Source organism: Cyrtonyx montezumae, unplaced genomic scaffold (assembly GCF_038088225.1).
Source record: "Cyrtonyx montezumae isolate F1298 unplaced genomic scaffold, pur_monq_1.0 scaffold_10, whole genome shotgun sequence".
Classification (NCBI taxonomy): domain Eukaryota; kingdom Metazoa; phylum Chordata; class Aves; order Galliformes; family Odontophoridae; genus Cyrtonyx; species Cyrtonyx montezumae.
In genome coordinates this window covers 3,879,518-3,899,673 of record NW_027071826.1, presented here as the reverse complement: position 1 = coordinate 3,899,673, position 20,156 = coordinate 3,879,518, and the positions used below count along the sequence as shown (strand labels likewise).

Here is a 20,156-nt window from a genome sequence, read left to right as displayed (position 1 = left end):
CAACCCATAGTTTTGTCCAGAGTTCTTTGAGTTGTTCAGCTCCCCCTTTCTGCAGGTCTTTTTCACTGGAAAAATCAAATGATGTTTTGGTAACCACATCCCTAAATCTCTACAGCTTTGGCTTAAAATAATATGACTTTCTTAGAGCTTTATCTTATAGCTTAATAAAAATGTCAAGTCTTTGATTTAACCTGTTAGCAGAAAAAATATATACATTTTACAGTCTGTTGCATTTTACATAGAGAAATTAGAAATGTACAAATATATATATTTATAACTTATTTATATATATAAAGGAGCTTAACAGCAAAGAATACAGAAGGAAAAGTGAGTTGTCAGTTTCTCTCCCTTTCACTGAGTCATGATGGAGGTGCATTACTGATGCACTCAGTTACACACGTAGGAAAGCAAAGCCTGCAGCTGAATGTTGAAATCAATAAAAGCCATGTTACAGCAGCAGCATCTGCAAAATGAATGTGCCGTGTGCGTTGCTTTAGAAGTAGCTTTCTAATTGTGCTCTTGAAAGCCTGAGAAACAGTTTGCAAACTGGTCGTATCCTGGAGCCCACAGTTTTACAGGTGTCTCAGTTCTGTTTCCTAGAACCTTCATGAATTTGAAAATCCTTTCAGAGAGGTTTTGCAAGCATTTGTTAACTTAATCCTCATAACTTTCCTTTTTGCATCGATTTTAACTTCAAGTGAACAGCTGTGAACAAACTTCCAGTTCAGAACATCTCCTGCAGCTGCTTTCTTGGGCTCTACTACGTGACTTTCTAAAATCACTGTTGTGAAGCATTCATTCTACAGCAATAAACAAGGCCAAAGTGGTGGATGCTTTAAGCTGGGATGAACCTGCTTCTTTAAACAGCTTTAATCCTTAGCCTTTTCCCTTCATCATCCTGAGGCTCACGTCCATTGTAATGTTCCCTTTAGCATCCTGGGAAGTTGCATCCTAACCCTCTTTGCTGTCTTCTCACCATTGAGTACAATGGCAGCTCATTCATGTTTTCTGCACCAGTTGACCACCTCGTTCTGTTAGTGCTGCTTTCTTCAATCCCCAGTCCTTCTTTGTAAGGCACCAAAGTTACCCTCCACCTTTTTGGAATTTGAGTGCTCCTTATGCTTTGCATCCTTCATTGCTTTTCAGTCATGGCTGCAGTGGTCTGTGTTCTCCTTGGCATTACAGTCCGTGCTGTTGCTCACAAAGCTCCCTATTCCAACTTCATCACACTGAAGCCCCTCTGCCTTTTCTCCTCTGTTAACCTGCCTACCTTTCTCCTGAGCAACATCTGCCCAGTACTGCCATACACATTGGGCCTTGCTCAGTACGAGTGCCATGGGCCCATCCCTGAGCCAAGGTTCCCAGAAGGTCCCCTCCAACCACTGCCAACCCATAGTTCTGCTTGGAAGTACTCCGAGTTGCTCAACTCCCCCTTTCTGCTGATTTACATTGGAAAACAAGTACCCTCTGGCCAACAGCTTGCTCAGCTGTCTCAGCAGAAGGCTTGCAACTAAATTTGAAGAGGAGGTCAGTGAGACTGTTTTCCACAAGTGCTTTTTAGTGACCTGAGGCAATACATAGTGGCAGATAATCGCCCCGGAAGAAATGTAGCTGCTTTGCCAATGGCACTTCATTGCTGTCACTGATCTTTCTAAGTCCCCCCTCAAAACGTGGATGAGCCTTCTCCATCATCCTGACCTCTAGAAAACACATCCTGATTATTTCCTTAATTGTGTTCGTGTAGCACTAATACAGAGGAATGTAACGTGGTGCTCTGCCTGCTTTCATTGCGTGTGTTTTTGTCTTGTGTTGCTTGCTTGGCTTGTACTGGTGATTTGCTGTAAGTGTGCATACATATTTGTAAAGACAACCTGGATATCAGCGTGAAGTGTCCCACTTGCCTTCTCTCTCTAGGCCTTGCTACCGGAGCAGCGAGCAGTGCATGCAGATTCCTACAGGAGGATCGGGCACCTCTGACAGCTTGGCTGCTTACCATCTCATTCCTTACCATGATACACTCACACAAACATACAAACTGGCATAAGCTGAGAAACTTGAGGATCCATTTTTATTTTTTTAAGCCTCCAAGGTGTTATTTCCTATTTATTTGTCCAGAAGCTATTTTGTGGACGTTTGTAAGCTGTCCTTTTTCATTTGTTGCAAATCATTTTTATTTATGTTATTTAAAATGTGGGTTTGTTCAATGTGGGAAGAGCCTATTTTTCTCAAATGGTACTAATTTTATATGAGACAAAGGAAAGCTGGGGTATTTATGCTTTTTTTTTTGTATAAGATGTCTAAACTTTTATAACAGGGAAAGATGACATTTCTGATGTAAATGAAAAAATAAAATGTTTTTTAAACATAGTGTCTCTTGTCTTAATAGCATCAATATTTTCAGCTTTATGAACAAGAATTAACAAGTTTTAGACACTGTTGTTGAATTTCTCATGTCAAGAGTGGTACCCAAGGCCATGGATGGGGCCCTGAGCTGGAGGTTGGAACTGGCTGGGCTTTAGGCTCCCTTCCAACCCAACCGTGCTATCATGTCTCTTCTGGGAAAGATTTGCAATAAAGGTGTGCTTTGATGCTGAACTCTGCTTCTCCAGCAGATGTACACGTTTAAGACAAGAACCTCAATGCTACAAAGCCATATCCTACTGCTGTGACCATAATGTAAAAATGGTGGTGCCAGGAAAGGGGAAAATTATCAGCCTTGTTTCTCAGATGGTGTTCCTTTATGGTTTTTCTTCTGTTTCCAAGTACTAGATTAAATTAGGATGGGGTTTTTTCATAATCATTTGAGGTAGGCAACCACTCTGCTAAGGCTTATGTTCTTTTTGCTTATCTTTTTTATGCTTGAGCTTGTTTCTCTATCAAGTGTTAAATATGAAATTAGGTAGAACACTCTTAAATTATCTTGAAGCCAAGAAGCATAGATTGGAGATGTTAATGCCACTAATTATCAGATTCCACTGAACCATTCTCTCAAGGCTCCTGTAACCAACACAACATCTACTAGTCAACCATGGGAATTCCAATTAAATTACAGAAGATAGCTGGAGATGATTTTGCTGGAATTTCTTTTAGTTGTACTTTTTAAAAGCTGGAAAGTTACTCAGCCCAGCAGCTCTTTAAATCTGCTTTCTGCATGACTCTAACATAATGTTTTCTGATGCCTTTATAAGCATTAAGTGATTGTGCAACTCCATGTGTAGACTTAGGAGTTCCCAGAGTTCCAACAACTAAAATCTTGAGCAGACTTGAATCAATCAGTCCAACAGGATCTTTCTGTGGTGGTTAAGATGATCAACTCCTCACAGCTCCCAGGATTTCTAACTTATGCGGGAGACTTTCATTCAACTGTTGATGCAACAGATGCTCTCATGTCAGTGGTTTGCTTTGATTTTAGCTGGATCACCCATTACCTTGCTCAAGAAAAACAGCAAAAGTACATTGGATTATTCAGAAGCATCTACAACTAAGTCAAATAAACTTGAAATTGAGGTTGGGATGATGACGTGCTAATTTTAGGATGTAATTTAATTTCAAGTGGCCTTTGGGATGAAGGGTTGCAATCGAAGTAACAAGCCATTTTGACTGCCTTTTTTTTCCCCTGAAATCAGTAAGACTTTGGCATCCTTTTCCTACTCAGCAGATAAATGAGAAGGATGCTATCCAGGTTCAGTTATCAGAGTTGATACAGAACTTAGAATTTTATATCAATTTGTCTTAGATAAAGGAATCCAAAGTATAACTTAGATTTAATGCCATGAGTGTCCTTTAAACGTTGCCACAAAGTTTTGCTTCCATGAACTGTTCATTAATTCAATTGATTCCTTAAAATAAACACAGGCGTGGAGTGGCAGCACTTTTCTTCTGCATGAAGTGAAAGGAAGAGTAGTGCTGAATGCGACCTGATCTTTGTTAACAGGTTCTCACATATCTGTTGCTTTCCAGGGAGGTCATGAGCAGCTTCTAAAGATGATGGAAGAACGTATGATGGATGTTGAACAGAAACTGAGGCTTGTGAAGAGGCTTCTCCAAGATAAAGTAAATCAGCTGAAGGAACAAGTAAGCATTCTTGCTCTTTTCCCCAAATCTTCCCTGTTGCTTCTGTAAACAACTAGGTGGGTAAAAGCCACAGCATTGCTCTTGCTCAGAAGAAAGTTAAAGCTATTTTTCTTCTAATGCTTCTGAGACAATGTATTTGCCCAGAACTTCCCAAAAATTCAAACTGGAGTCTGAATTCATCACTCATTAATTCCCAAAATCTATGCACATTTGGTATGCAGACACTTGAGGTCAGGAAACGAACATCAAATTTGGGCCAAGTATTTTAGCTGGACAAGTTGCTTACAAAAGGGTAAAGAATTCCCTGAAGAATCTGGGGATGATGGGACCAGAACTGATTTTTCCACGCCCCTGACCCAACGCATTGTTTGTTTGATAAGATTTTGGGGTTCCTGTTCTTGCTTTGGGTTGTCTGTCTTCAGAAGTCCTCAATAGTATAGGAAAAGGGTCTTTTGTACACTTAGAAAGTAGTGACACAATAGCAATAGAATATCTGTTCTCTACTGAGGCACAATCTCCCCTCTTATTTTAAGGAGAAGCTACATCAGTGGGGTCTCCTGCCAAAGAGCTTCTCCAAATGCAAATGGACAAACGTCGAGCTGCTTTCCCTAATATTATGGGATGGTCCAAACCTCTGTGTTGCTCTGTGGGACCAATGAGCATGTGGAGCACACCTGTCCTTAGAGGACAAATGGCAAAGGGGTCATTTGAAGCTCTCCCAACGTCTGCACGGTCTTTCAGGTTCCTTGCAAAGACTTTCCAGTTTCAAAATTCATAGCATCCATTATGACTCCATAAACGTGTAGACTGCAACAAATGAGAATAGAATGAGAGGGTGGGTTGTCTTCCTTGGATAAGTTAAAATGAAGGATTTCAGATATACCTACTTACCTTTTAAGGAGGCTTTTCAGTTTTCTTTTACTGTTTGTGTGCCGAGTAATTATGTTTCACTCACAATTCAGCTTTCCAAGAACACCAAAGCAGATGCAGTGGTCAAGGATCTCTATGTTGAGAACGCACAACTGCTGAAGGCTTTGGAGATGACAGAGCAGCGCCAGAAAACTGCTGAGAAGAAGAACTATTTGCTAGAAGAAAAAATCGCCAACCTCAACAAGATCGTGAAGAACTTGGCTTCCCCATCTTTTAATTCAGCAGCTGAGTTATGATCATAGCAAAGCTGTTAAGTATGCCACAATCCCATGCACTTTACTGGAATTTTAGTATTTCAGCTTTTCACTGCGTTGCCTTTTTGTATCGATGACTTTTAGTTGAGAGATGCCTCCAAGGGGATGGCAGAGCTAAATCCCAAACAGACACTGCCAACAGAGATTCTTTTGTTTATTCCTGAACTATTTTGCTAAGTTTTGTCTAACAGTAATCTCTGCTATGTAAAAAAAAAAAAAAAAAGAAAAAGAAAAACGAGTCTGTTTTTCTAGGTTAACTTATTTTGATACTATGGTTTAAATTTAAAACATGAATTCTGAATTTACTGAATTAATTATTTCTGTCTAGATTGAAGCACAAACTTAAGGTATTGAATTAATAACTTTCAAACCCTTTTGGCTCTCTGGGATACTTCTTGGTCCAAACCTAGTGATATTGGTAGAATCAGGCTCGTCTGAGTTTGAAGGGAGCTTTAGGTCATCTAGTCCAACTAGAACAGGGAATGAGGAGGGACATCTACGGTCTCAAATACTGCTGATGTCACTGCTGTTGAAAGGAAGACTTTCCTGGTGTTGTCTGTATCCTGCAATACGATTCTAGTTTCTGTAAAGCAATATGTTTAACTTATGCATTAGGAACCTGGCATTAACCTCTGTTTAACCTATGCATTAGTAATTCTTCATGGCTGCTTCTCTGCAGAAGAAAAGCAGTCAAAAATATGTAAATAGACTACTGCTTCCAACTATCATAACCATATTTTATCTGAAGAAATGTCCCAGATGGCAAATAAAGACTACTACCCTTTTTTATTCTTTTTTTTTTAAGAGATTGTAGAGGCCTTACATTTTTTGTTATACTAAACAAGAGTCACCAAACAGAAGTGGTGTAGAAGTTAATGTAAGTTGTAAATTCAGTAAAGCAGTGAAGTATGCTTATCAAAGAACTGGCAGAAGAGTGAAGAGGGGCACTCAGTGCTTTCTTCAGCAATCCCTGTCATCAGGCCTCACAGACCTTTGTCACTGATGCAGTGTTCTGTTTGATGTGATAATTTGGGAGGACAGGTCTTGTGTAAGGCATCCGAATACAGAAACTAAGTTTGCAATTAATTGTGAGGAAACATACTCGATGTGAATACGAAGAACTCAGGGAACAGAATCTTAAATTAGTTTCCTTCTGTTTAATAAATGTGGATGTTTGTGTCAGTAGATGGAGAGAAACATGGGTTAGGGAGAGCAGGATAAACTGAACTGCGTTTGGTTGAGTATTACCTTAATACTCCTAGAGCAACCTGCAGTGGTGCTGCAGTCAGGAAGGCAGAAGAGCACACAGCTTCGTAATGACAGGTGGTAATTATACCTCCTATCTGATGAGTTCATGGGGAGCATGGTTTCTGGGAACACCTTCGGGAGTGAGATGGGCCCAACATAAGTCACTGAAGGGGAGCTCGCATGCTCTGGAGCTGGTTATAATTGATTATTGCCAATGGTCTAAATGTGATGCTAGCTCTCCCTACAAATGCCTGGCCTCCATCAGACCAGTAAGGCGTACTTAATGTATATAAAACTGGTAAAAGGGGCTGTACTGGCAATACTTGAAACTGCACCTCTTTCAATATCTGTAAATTGAGGATGGAGGAGGGGAAGGTGGGAGCTTTTTCTCTGGGACTAGCGAGGTGACAGTTGTGACAGCATTTGTAATGTGGCAGATGTCTTCTGGGCGCTGGGATGCAACTGCCTACACCCTGCAGGGTAACATATTGGAGATGGCTTGCACCCAGTGCTGGGGCTGTAGGGGATGCTGCCTTTGTCTATGGGGTTACCTGCCACTCGGAGGGCTGAGGGACTGAACTGCACGTGCTGGGTATGACCTCCTCTTCTCCTCCTCTATTGCCTTATGGAAACAGGCATACAATAGTGGCAGAATATCTTGGAGGAACAAAAATGTCTTTCATAGTTATTTCACTACTTGTGCTGTTCTGAATTCCTGTACTGGCTTTTTGGCTACGTAATCTCAGAGATTTACATATCCTGTTTCTCACAGGCTGCAAAAACATTTTGACAAATCGCACTGACATGAGTTGGTTAATTAAACCATAAGTGGTAACAGTTGTGATCATAGAATGGTTTGAGTCAGAAGGGACCCCTAAAAGCCATCTGGTCCCACTCCCACACTGAACAGGGACACTCAGAGCCCTGTCCAGTCTGACCTTGGGTGTCTGCGGGGATGGGGCCCCACCACCTCTCTGGGCAGCCTGTGCCACTGCATCATAATGTACCTCTACGCATGGGTACCAGGGCTGTATGTTAGCAATGTGTAACTGAGCACACCTTGAAGCATGCTTATGCTATGGAAATTTGCAAAGTTCCAAAATATTTCCAAGAAATAACACATGTATGGTTCAGATGATCTCTATTTGGAAATGTATTATTAGCTAGTACGTATTAACACTACTCCACGTATTGCCCAGGGAGTGGTGGGGTCAAACACCAACATAATCACGGGAAAGGACTGGAGAAGGGTGGAGGAGGACAAAAACTCAAATCTCATTGGAATTCTTGTGCGAATGAAATCTCAGAAGTGCCTTTTGTCATTACGTATGCTGGAGCCTCTCTATGCTGTACTATTTTTGTTGCTGCAGGAAAATTCAGGACAAACCCTTCCCGGGTGGGGGGGAATGGTCACGGTGCTCACCAACCAGTGTTGTGTTGCTTGTTGTGTCAGCTCAAGAGATAAGCAGCTCATTCCACAATGTCAAGGCTACTGAAAATAAGCGTAGAAACATGTAAGCCATTAAGCATTTGTGGTCTTTTGTGCTTGAATGTGTCTCCTATGCACTAGAGGCATTTTAAAGATACCAAAGTATTTAGTGGTATGGTAAGTCACTGCATTTCTGGACCTACTTGTTACAGCAGGGATCACTAATTAAGACATTAGTTACTTTATTGCCAGAAGGTGTTTTAAATGCTTTCAACTCTCACTTTATGAATCACTGTGAAAATAAAGACACATGGATATCCAGGGTTGGAGTTTTGGGAAGAGGAGGAGGGAGAGGCAGAGGAATCACACTCGAGTTCAGTGTATGCGAGCTGAATTCACACCGTTGAAGTACAGCGTATCAATTTAGAGTGGTATAAAAGCATACTTTGCTACACATTCTCTGATTACCACTTTAGGTACAAAGAAAATTGAATTATTTCATTTCTGACTGAAAAAAGAGAAGGTTGTAACATACTTTTAGCCAAATAATAGGCGAGGTAGAGCTGGGGACAGCCTAGATCTTTTTAAGTGAAATGTAAATGGCATCACCATCTCTCAGGTTTTCCACGACTGCCTGCCATGTGAGATGCCACCGTTGCTGGCCTGTCTTCTGTGTAAATGAAAACAGTTGTATATGTTTTTGTTGTATATGTTTTTTTTTATGGAGTCTGTTGTGTCCCAGTGATGTGTTGTCCTTGCACCACCGTGTAAAGCTGGAGGAGGAGCCAATCTACACATTATTTATAATGAATGTAAAAATTATAAATAAATCACTGTAAGATCCCTGCTCGTGGCTGTGGGGTTGTTTTTTTTTCTGTTTTGTTTGTTTTGTGGTGGTTTGTTTTCATCTTTTATGAAAATACTGGCGCGGGTTGGGGTTGGATTCTGGCTTTTTACCTCAGAGGGTGGGGACGCACTGGGACAGGTTGCCCAGAGAGGCTGTGGATGCCCCATCCCTGGAGGCACTCAAGGCAAGGTGGATGTGGCTCTGGGCAGCCTGCTCCAGTGGTTGGAGACCTCACCCTCGGTTGAAACGAGATCTTTGAGGCCCTTTCCAACCCAGTCCGTCCTACGACCCCACGATCTCAGACGGCTCTTCCAACCGGAATCACGCGCTGCCGTGTGCGCCCTCCCGTCCGCCAGGGGGCGCTGTGACCGCGCTCCCGCGCCGCTCTATCCGCGCTCTACCCTCTCTCCGCAGGGCGGGGCCGCCGCCCCACAACGCCCGGCGCCTAACGGCTCCCCGCAGCCCGCCCCCCGCTCACGGCCTCCGCCCGCCGCCCTGAGCGCCTGAGGGGGCCGCGGGCGGCCCGGCCCCGCGCGGAGCGGAGCGGAGCCGGGCATGCGGGCGGCGGGAGCGGGCCGGGAGGAGGAGGTGGGATGCTGTCGCGGAAGAAGACGCGGACGGAGCTCTCGAAGCCGGGCGAGGTGCAGGGGAAGTACGTGAAGAAGGAGACCAGCCCGCTGCTCCGCAGTGAGTGCCCGAGGGCCTCGTGGGGCCGGGGAGGGGGGCCCTGCACACGCACGCACCGCACGGAACCCGCGAGGCCCGCGTTGTTTGGCCGCGGCTCGGCCCTGCGTGGCCCTCGGCTGCGCCCTCGCCCGGCCGCGCTCCCGCAGCACGCGTCGGGCCGGCCCTGCGAGCGCTCCCGAGCTCCTGCGGGCGATTCGAGAGCGCGCCAAGCGTTTTGCTGGTGAAGCTTTTTGAACGAGTGTGGAAAGGGTGAATTGTGGTTCTGATCCAAGCGTAAGGTTCCCGTAGGCGCTGGTGTATTCAGTTCACGAGGGCAGCGGTCCTGGTGGGGCGGGAGCCACGGGGCTTGGATCTTGGAGGTTGTGCTGCCGTTCAGCGAGAGCTGGGCAGGCTGGAGAGCTGGGCAGTCAGACACCGGATGAGGTTTAGCAAAAAAAGCAAGTGGTGATTCTTGCATCTAGGGAGGAATAATTGCATGCACCAGTACAGGCCGAGGGATGAGCTGCTGGAGAGGAACTCTGAAGAGAGGGACCTGGTGGACAACAGGTTGACCATGAGCAGTGTGCCCTCGTGGCCAAGAGGGCCATTGGCATTCTGGGGTGCATTAAAAAGAGCGTGGCCAGCAGGTCAAGGGAGGTGTAGGTAACCTGCTTGGGCAGGGGAGTTGGACTCGGTGATTTCTAGAGGTCCCTTCCAAGCCCTATGATTCTGTGATTCTTGGACTAATAGAGAGGCTTAAAACCTGATTGATAGAGCTGCAGTCCAGTGGGAGTGGGAGATGTTTTTGTTGGCTTCTTTTGCTTTTGCTAGTTGCAGTTACACTGTCAGAACTGTGCTTCTTTGGCAATAGCTGCTGTTGCAGATGGAGGGTGTAATCGTTGAATTGCTCAGGTTGGAAAAGACCTTCAAGATCATCAAGTCCAACTGCAACCTCATCGTAACCTAACTGTAACAACCCTCTGCTACATCGTGTCCCTGAGCACCACATCCAGATGGTTTTTAAATGCATTCAGGGATGGTGACTCAACCATCTCCCTGTGGAGCCCATTCCAGTGCTTAACGATCCTTTCTGCCATGAAGTGTTTCCTGATATCCAACTTGAACCTCCTCTGGTGCAACCTGGGGCCATTTCTCCTTGTCCTGTCACTGTCACCAGTGAGAAGAGGCCAGCCCCACTCTCACTGCGATCACCTTTCAGGTGTTTGAAGAGAGCAATGAGGTCTCCCCTCAGACTAAATGGTTTTTGTTGCACCAGTGCAGACTGCAGTGTTGTGCTGGTACGTGCATTAGAGGTGCTTTGAAGGGGTACTGGCGTTAGAATGGAGCTAGCTGAGTGCATGCATAGTGCTCATTTCCCTTCTCTGGTGTCACAGATCTGATGCCTTCCTTTATCCGTCACGGTCCGACCATTCCAAGACGAACTGATATCTGTCCTCCTGAGCCCGGTCCTTCTGCATACGGCTCCGCTGGAGATGGAGCTGTTTCCAGAAACCAGAGCTTCCTTCGAACCCCAGTGCAGCGACCGCCGCACGAAATAGTGAGGCGCGAGAGCAACAGGCTGTCTGCACCTTCCTACTTCGCTCGAAGTTTAGCTGATGTTGCAAGAGAATATGGCTCTTCCTCCCAGTCCTTCTTAACAGAAACTAATTCAGTTATGGAAAACGGAGATGCCGGCACGCGCTGTTACTACTACGATCACTTCTACAACGCCCAGAGGAGGCGGCAGTTGAATGATCGCTTGCACGAGGACTGCAGGTATTACGAGCACAGCGGTGAGCTCTTGCAGAGGATGTCTCACAGCCATGGGCGGCGCACTTCAGGTGAGGATGGTTCGTTGCTGTCACTGAAAAGCTTCAGGTGCAGAGGTATTTCTGAGCCGTCGTGGCCGTGTTTCCGTAGGTGCTCTTTTTCAGTGGTGTTTCTGTGATCTGAGCGTGTGTTTGTAGACCTCAGGACTGAGTCTGGTGGCGTTTGTAAACAGTGATTCATTTCTGAAATAAGCGAGGTAAGTCTGAGCAGATTTCATCCCAAACACACGTGCTGTTCTCTCGACCACATCAGTTGCCTTGCTTCCAAGCAAGGAGTTGGACTCAGTAGGAAACAGCAGCTGTTTTCTCATTGCATTGTATAACCAGCAGGTCTAAACAGTAACATTGCTGCTCTGATCTATTATTACTATAAATATCATTGTATAGTTCAATTTTTGTTAATTTTATAACGAATCACTTAACATGAAACAATGAGTAATGACTGTCTTGTGTAATTAGCAAATTGGCGTGCTGTTAATGCTGAAATTCACTTCCTAGTCTGATTTTTTTCTGGCATAACACTGAGGAGAAGCAGCCACACTCACAGACTCATAGGGATCTGTTGCATTTCCTAATGGAATAAGAGAATCAGAAATAAAAATCATTCAGTGTGAATTCTTGCAGTGTGTGGTTATCCGTGGTGACACAGAGGAGTTCTTTTGTATGCCATGCTGCTGTGGATCTACTGAAAGAAGTGTGGGGTTGTGGTGCTACCCACAGAAGGGCCCTACAGGCAGTACATGCAGCAGAGTTTGAGCAGTGTTTATACTGCTGAAACGATGTTCAAGGAGGAGTTTGCAAGAAGCACTTCAGACTTGCAAATAATGCAATGAAATGTGCTGTTAGTTCATCGTTACTTACAATGTGCTATTAAAAATGTCAGCACTGGGGCTGTGGATGGAGTTAAGAAGCTGCCAGTGCTTTGGTGGTGCTGGTTGTTTTTTAATACAGAGGCGTGGCACTGCTAGCATTGCTGCTGGCAGGCAGTGTGTTCTGAGATGCTGATGTTTAAGACTTGCTGCTCCATCCTTAACTTTGCTAGATGCTGGCTAACTACATTGGGTCTAAGCAGACTTTGTGGGGACCCCCTCCACATGTATGGAGTATGTTTGCAGTTAATAGCTTGGCCAGATTTTAATAATTTCATAATGGATGAGCGTTCAGTCTTACAAATACACAGGAAATAATCCAAAGAGGTGAACCTCTTGTCTGCCAACGTATTATCCTCTGTTTTTGTCTTTCATCTTTACACAGAATGGGCACTCTTAAGCTCCACCTTTAGTTTCACTGCAGTAAGAATATTAACCTCCGTCCTGAACTTCTGTGTGTCCTCTCAAGAGTCGGTGTTACTTTCTATCAGCAGAAGTATGATGTGGTCAAGAAAACCTCAGGTCTCCTCCTTCCTTCCCCTCACCACTAAGCTCAGTCTTAATTCAGCTGCCTGTTGCTCTGGAGCCTTGTTCCTTGAGCAGCACCAGTCCCTCTAATTGCTAGTTCCTCTGTCCTTGGTGTCCAGCACAGGGACAGGCCTTGTGTTCGTTGTCTTGTCCTCCCCATGCATTTCCATTGTTGTTTGTAAGTGTTTTACCCAAGTGGAGCTCTTCACAGAGTTAATTAAGCTGTCAGTGAGAGCACGTCTTCACGCTCAAAGTATTCAGCAAAGCATTTAAGCAGATGTCTTGAGTTGGCAGTAACAGTGTTGAATTGCATTGGCCTTTCTCCTTCAAGTCACACTCTCTCTGTTTGGTTCATTTCTCCATGCCTTCTTTTTGTTAGTCTCATTAGGTTTATTTTAGTTACTAACCAGTGCTGCTGTTTGTCCTGAAAAGTGCCTTCAGGTATTTCATGGTGTTGTATGTTTAGTTACCTCTGTGGCATTGCTTGATTTGTAATTTATTTTTTTAAGTGTCAGCTTCAAACTTATATCTAAGAGACTTTATCTGTCCTTCCTTGCCATCTCTTCCTCCCTTCTAGGTAAAGGTTCGGGGAGGTCTGTGGGTGAAGTTATATCCACAGCATAGATTGGAGCTGACTTGTAAGCAAGTTAATCAGAGTTAATCTGTACCATTTGAGCAGTAAGCTGAGCAGTTCTCACATGTGTGTGACAATTTGGAGATTGAGATCCCAATGTAAAAGGACTTTGTGGAGTTGTGTTGTGTACAGCTGCCTGTGATGTTGGAGAAAACTGATCAATGTGAGGAGGGAGTACGGCGAGCTGTGCTTGGGAGGAGCTGCAGCTCATGGTAGATTTTGAATTGAAAATTGAATTGAAGCCCCATTGACTATAAACTCGATCAGTATTACTCAGAAAAGCTTCACACACAAAGGCTTCATCTTGTAGCTTGCTTCTTTGGTGGGTGCTTTGGAAATGAATGCATACAAAGTAACTCTTGGTGCTGCCTGGTCTTAGTGATGATCACAGGTATGTGTATCTGACAGTAGGTTTTCACTGTTCTCTTGCTCAAATTGTAGCAGGAGCTGTTCCTTATACCTGTGTTCATTCTCCCTCTGAGGAGGCATCTTCTGAGATCTGTAATCAAAACCAACATATGATTTCCCTGGGCTTTTAGTAACTCGTTACATAAACAACTGAATTAGTAATGGTGGCTTGCTGCTTGCTGCCTGTCATCCTGCCTTGGGCAACTTCTAATACCAACTCTCAAATGTTAAGGAACATTCACCTTTACCCCATGAAACCAATATGTTTGTATTTGCTGCTGCAATCATGAAGGAATTTGAGTGGGAGGAACTCTTTGAAAAGCACCACAAGACAAAACACTGATGGGGTGAGCAGCACAATGTTTATTCCTTTACAAAAGTCATTTCCCTCTGTCAGGTCTGGGTATGCAAACTTGTGACAGTTTATTGTTTCTTGGTGCTTTTTATCCAAAGTGCAGTGTTTTCAAGAAGCTTAAACGTTGGTATTTTGACATTGGAATGAAAACAAACCCAATGGTGTAACTTTCAGGCTAGAGTCTGAAATGGTGTCCCTGGCCCCAGCATGGCCAAAGGTCGGGCAGCAGCTGGGATGTTCCTTCTTGCTGCAAGTAAAGGGCCAGTTGCTTAATGCTAATGAGGGATGGAGCTGTCACGTGAGCACAGCTATGAGCTTGCCTTTGTAGAGCTAACCAGTGGGTGAGTAGGCCAACACAGGGAGAAACTTCGAGGCTGTGTAATCCAGTGCGTGCCAAGGCCAGCAGTGGGTTTGTAGGTGAGCAGGTGTCTTCCACAGGGCACGACTCAGGAGGAACTTCCTGCATTTACTGCTTTTGTTGGTCCCGTTGCTTTGGATCCTTCCCATTCCTTTGGTGATGACTTTGATCTCTCACTGGAATCTCAGCCCAGGCAGTTGTCCATCTGTCATTCTGCAGCTAACCTGGAAGTGGCTTCCCCTGGCCAGTGTGCCATATGTTGTATGTGCACTGGTGAAAAGGGCCGTTTTCCTTAGTCAGCCAACAAGAGTATGGAATTTCCTGAGAAACAGAAGAGCTTTGCTGCTGCTTTGCTCTTCATGTTGTAGTTAGTGTCCGTACCTGAAAGGCTGTGCCTTTTCCTTCCACTCACTCAGGAATGAGCTCACAGAAATGTTAGCTCTGAAAAGCAGAAGTAGAGGGATGTGTTCCTCACTCACTAACACAGCATTTATGGTCTCATACCTCTTCTTGACTTTAAGAGATTGGGGAGGGGAGCTCCCATACCCCTTCTTGTGGCTGTAGGGAAATAGTAATACACAAACCCTGAGTGCTGAGGTTGAGTATAAATGCATTTGATGAAAAGATAATTGGAATTTCTTGGGAGACAGAGACTGATTAACTGTAGCATTGCAGATAAGGGAATTCCTTAAGCAGAGTTAATTTGGGCCAGCATGCCCAGCAGGAGCATGTTGAGTAAGCATTCAGAAGTTGAAAGACACCTCTGGAAGTCTTGAATGCGTCACTTGGTTGGTTGTTTTCTCTAATTTTTCTTAGGAAGGTACCTAACATAAAAGCCTTGGGTATCCACAGGACATAGGAGGAAAGGGCAGACAGAATGGGAATGGTGTTCCTTTGGTACATCTCCCAGCATCCAGCACGCTCACTTCAACAGTGTAAAACTGTGTGTGCCCAGCAACCAGAAGAGAATGCTAAAATGGTAGTGAACAGTCTCTTAAACAAATTAAAAGTAATAGAATCATAGAATCACTCAGGCTGGAAAAGACCTTAAAGATGATGGAGCTTGTGGCCATTTCCCCTTGTCCTGTCACTGTCACCAGTGAGCAGAGCCCAACCTCACTCTCACTGTGAGCACCTTTCAGTTTTGGAAGAGAGCAATAAGATCTCTCCTCAGCCTCCTTTTCCCGAGACTAAACTGCCCTAATTCCTTCAGTCTCCTCTCGTAGGGCACACTCTCCAAGCCCTTCACAGCCTCGTTGCCCTCCTTTGGACCTGCTCCAGCACCTCAGTGTCCTTTCTGTACTGAGGTGCCCCAAACTGAACTCAGTACTACACAGTGAGGCCTCACCAGTGCTGAGTACAGGGACAGGATGACTTCCCAGTGCTGCTCACCGCCCCACTCCTGATCCAGGCCAGGATGCCATCAGCCTTCTTGGCCATCTGGGCACACTGCTGCCTCATATTCAGCCTGCTGTCCATCAGCACACCGAGGTCCCTTTCTGGCAGCTTTCCAGCCACTCCTCCCCAGCCTGTAGGGCTCAGCAAATTGACACCATAACAGCAGTTTGCACCCTGTGACATACACTCATTGAACAAGCTTTGGCTTTGATTAGCTGGCTGCTAATCCTGGAGCAGGGATGGAGTCAAACAAGCTGAGGAAAGGAATGGTGGTTTTGACGAATGTGTAAGGAACTGTGCTGCAAATGTGGCACAATTGTTCATCGTGCCTTGTGTCTGAGGGGAGAAAGCTAAGTCAGTACGTAATGTTGGTTTGAGGTGTCACCCGTTGAGGTAAATATCTTGATTTTCTGTTTCCAGGCATCGGGAGAGTTGCTGCTACATCTCTAGGAAACTTAACAAATCATAGCTCTGAAGACTTACCTCTTCCCCCCGGCTGGTCGGTGGACTGGACTATTAGAGGAAGGAAGTACTACATCGACCACAACACCAACACAACGCATTGGAGCCATCCCCTGGAGAGAGAGGGGCTGCCACCAGGGTGGGAGAGGGTTGAGTCAGCAGAATTTGGAGTGTATTACGTGGATCACATCAATAAAAGAGCTCAGTACAAACATCCTTGTGCTCCCAGGTATGACACCAGCCTTGCCTGTTGTGATGGTCCTTCTTCTAGTCCAGCTGTGAACTGTAGAACTGCTTTTGCCTTGCATGCTGTGTGCCAAAACTGGCTGATTTTTTAAAAGCAAGCTTTACTGCTTCTCAACTGAGATGTTAGAAGTTGTAATTGTCAGTTTCTGTCTCACCTGTTACTTTAGTTTAGAAAGAGGATATCATTATTCCCTCACTAAAATTCAGCAGCCGTTCTCTGTTGGCAAAGCAGCAGAGTTGCTGAGAGCAGAATTGGGTTTTAGACTGAAGGTGAACTTGACTGATGTTCCAGGAAACGGTCTGAGCAAAGGGCACATATCTGAAACCTGAACTAAGTCATCTCTGGGATGCAAACAGATATTTTAGCTACTGAAAATATGAAGGTAAAATCACGTTAGTGTGCACCAAATCTAGCAGTTCATTTCTGCTATTTGTTCCTTCTTGCTGTGCTTGCTGAATTCCTCTGCCTTCCTTCTCACAGCGTTCCCCGTTACGACCAGCCTCCCCCAGTGACTTACCAGCCCCAGCAGGCAGAGAGAAGCCAGCCCCTCCTCGTGCCTGCAAACCCCTACCACACTGCAGAGATCCCAGACTGGCTGCAGGTCTACGCCAGGGCTCCTGTCAAGTAAGCTGGTTTTCTTTACTCTTATTTTGCAGCAGATTGCACGTGCATCATTTAGACAGAAACCACATGAATTCCAGTGACTGAAAGCAGAGCTCTAGCTGGTGTCTGTTCTGTAATTGCACGAGAGCTGTTGCTGACAGTGGAGGAGGAAGTATCAGAAATACAGGATGCACTAAACTGAGTGGACCACAGCCTGAACACTTTAGAGTGTAGTTTTTGGTGCTCAATCACCCATTCAACAAACTACTGTCAGAACATGCTTTTAAAACGTGTATGTATGGTCTGTATACATCTATATTAAGAAAACTCTCTGTGCATATAATCTGTGTATATATACATTATGGTTTAAACCATATGTATGGCACTTACATCTCCAGAAGCATAGCAAGAGAAGAGCTGGGAGGATGGGCTTTACTTTCAGTGCACTTGTCAGAATGGTGCCCCGTGGCTTATAAAACACATGGGATGTTTTCAAGAACAGGGGATCTCTTCTCCAGGAGTAAATCTGAGTCAGTGCAATGAAACATTTTCTGATGGCTGCAGCTCTGCAGAAGACTGACACTGAGTGGGAATTGAGCTTCTAAAAGCATCCAGGTGGCACTTCAGTAACTATATAACCATGTGTTTCTTTGTAAGGAGAATGTGGTGAGGCAGTCTTACAGCAGCAAACAGCTCAGCGTGCAGCTGGGAGTTCTCCAGCCGTGTGGCAGTCAGTGTCTTCCAGCTGAAACGTGTAGCTGCTTCTAGTGACTGTAATTGGAATGGCTTTAATTACTTCTGTGGCTGCTGGCAAACCCATACAGATTTAAATGGCCCTAAAATCCAGCTGTGTGCTCATGCAGCATGGGCATGCTGAGTTCCTGTAACCTGTGAGAGGGCTGAGTTTCTAGAAATACTTCCCAGGTTTTGGCTGCAGCTGCATTTCTTTAGTTAGGTCTTTGGCACACATGGACCGTGCAGTTGGAAGTGCCTCAGCCTGTGTTGCATAGGTTCTTGCTGGTTCCTCTCTTGACACTTGGAGATAAGCACTGAGATACTCGCAGACTCTGACAGGTTGGATGCTGAAGTCAGTGTTGGAACGGCCGTTGTTGGGAGGAACCCACGGTCACACATTTTCCAGTCTCCTTTTACCTTCGTTCAGCTGAAGCAGTGCTGCTACAAACTCTGGTGTTTGTGGCATTCTCAAATGTGGCTGTGAAGAAGCAAGTCCAGTTTCATGCTTAGTTTGTACTGGGAAAGTGAGGAGGAGAGGTAACAGCTGACTTGCTGTCACCTCAGCTCATTTTCTCATTACAAATGTGGTTCCCCTGTTGTTAAAACAACTGGCTTACAGCGTGGAGGGGGGAGCTGTTAATGCTTGTAAGTAGATGTGATGGCCAAGTAGGCACTGCTAGCTCTTGGTTTGATGAGTTTCTCTGAAGGAGAATTCTGACTGCTGGAGAGCTCTGACAGGGACTTGTTAGCCATGATCTTCTGGTTCTGCTTTCATGGTGACAAGCAGTCTGTTAAGAATGAAAAGGCAGCACTTGGCTCTCTGGTTATCACAGAGGCTTTGAGGTGCAGTGATTTCCAGTATCCAGGTACTGGTGACACCTTGAAGCACCTTCTCCTTCTCCCAGGACCCGTCCAGGGTTTATGAGAGCTTAAGTGCAGTTGCCAGGTGGTGCAGCCAGGACCCCTGGCATGTGCTTAAGCCCTGAACGTGGTGTTTCTGTCTTTGCAGTTAGGGACAGCAGCCTTCAGGGGGAGGGGAGTGTGACAGTGCCTTCCTCAGAGCAGAGATTGCAGTTCAGATTCTTCCTCACCTCTTTTGAAGCACTGTGTCTTCCTCCACGTAACCAGGATCTCACAGCTCTGCTTGTTGCTCATTCCATCTTTTCTTCTGTTCTTTCAGTAGCTGCCTTGTCAGCTGCTGATATCCAAGTCGAGAAAACCAAGTTGTGGATGAGTTAGTTACCAATGTTTGGAAGTGCTGGGACTTCATCCAAGTACTTTATCCAAGTAGAGGTACGGAGCAAGTCGGGGGTAATGCAGAATGGCTCCCTATTGGAAAATAAAAACTAGGAGGGTGAGCAGGGCAGGGTTCAGGGAGCTGAGGCACCTGGCCAGCAGCTGCCTACCAGCAGTGCTGCGGCCTGGCACCGAGGTGATGAGGGCTGTTTCTCCTTCCTGGTGCTACCTGCTCCTCCCCTCCCGCTGCCCTCGGAGCGGCAGCGACCTGAATCAGCGCGGCAGCCGCAGGTAACCTCTGTGCCGCTCCAGGTACGACCACATCCTCAAGTGGGAGCTGTTCCAGCTGGCCGACCTGGACACGTACCAGGGCATGCTGAAGCTGCTCTTCATGAAGGAGCTGGAGCGCATCGTGAAGCTGTACGAGGCCTACAGGCAGGCACTGCTCACCGAGCTGGAGCACCGCAAGCAGCGGCAGCAGTGGTACGCCCAGCAGCACGGCAAGAACTTCTGAGCCACGCCTGCCCCACGGACACAGGAGCTCTCAGATGTCCCCACAGTACATACTACGAGAAGTGCTTTGGTTGAAAAGGCAGCTTATTTTTGTTGACGTTGCACCTTTGTTATTATCCTCTTGAATATTTTTCTACATGGTTTTATGTATTGTTTATACGAATTAGAAGCGTTTGTTAATCTTTTTTTTCCATAAGAAAACGAGTTGATTGTGCTGAAAACCAGCGTGGAGTTGGAGCAGAGACCTGATCCTGCTCTCCTTCTCCAGCAGTCGGCCGCATTATGGAGAAGCTGGCTGTTTTTAATGGGCAATAGATGCGGTTAGAAGGGCCCTGGATGCAGAGCACCGCTGGCACTGCAGTGCATCTCCCCGGGCCTTCCTCTCCCGCAGTGGGAGCTCTGAGCTCTGCTTACAGCTTTAACGGACACAACACTGGCAGTGGTAGCAGCAGCACGGAGCTGCGTCACGGCTTCACGCAGGTGAAGCAGGAGTTGCCTTATTTTTTTACTCGGTTCAACGCTTCCTTCCCTCG

The 20,156-nt window shown here is 45.6% G+C and overlaps 2 protein-coding genes across 2 annotated transcripts in view; both read left to right on the top strand.

Moving 5' to 3' along the window:
• The window catches only part of NIN (ninein), a 45,514-nt gene extending 39,639 nt beyond the window's left edge, over positions 1-5,875 (top strand). The window contains exons 29-30 of the mRNA XM_065748459.1: positions 3,961-4,074; positions 5,037-5,875. Of these exons, the coding sequence (XP_065604531.1) occupies positions 3,961-4,074; positions 5,037-5,240 (318 nt within the window). The 3' untranslated portion in view covers positions 5,241-5,875. The remainder of the gene's footprint in view (positions 1-3,960; positions 4,075-5,036) is intronic.
• A 3,341-nt stretch (positions 5,876-9,216) lies between these two features.
• SAV1 (salvador family WW domain containing protein 1) lies at positions 9,217-19,807 on the top strand. The gene is made up of 5 exons (XM_065748445.1): positions 9,217-9,469; positions 10,843-11,289; positions 16,248-16,518; positions 17,017-17,160; positions 19,423-19,807. The coding sequence occupies exons 1-5, from the start codon at positions 9,376-9,378 to the stop codon at positions 19,622-19,624; spliced, it is 1,158 nt and encodes a 385-aa protein (XP_065604517.1). The 5' UTR covers positions 9,217-9,375; the 3' UTR covers positions 19,625-19,807.
• The last annotated feature ends 349 nt before the right edge of the window (positions 19,808-20,156 follow it).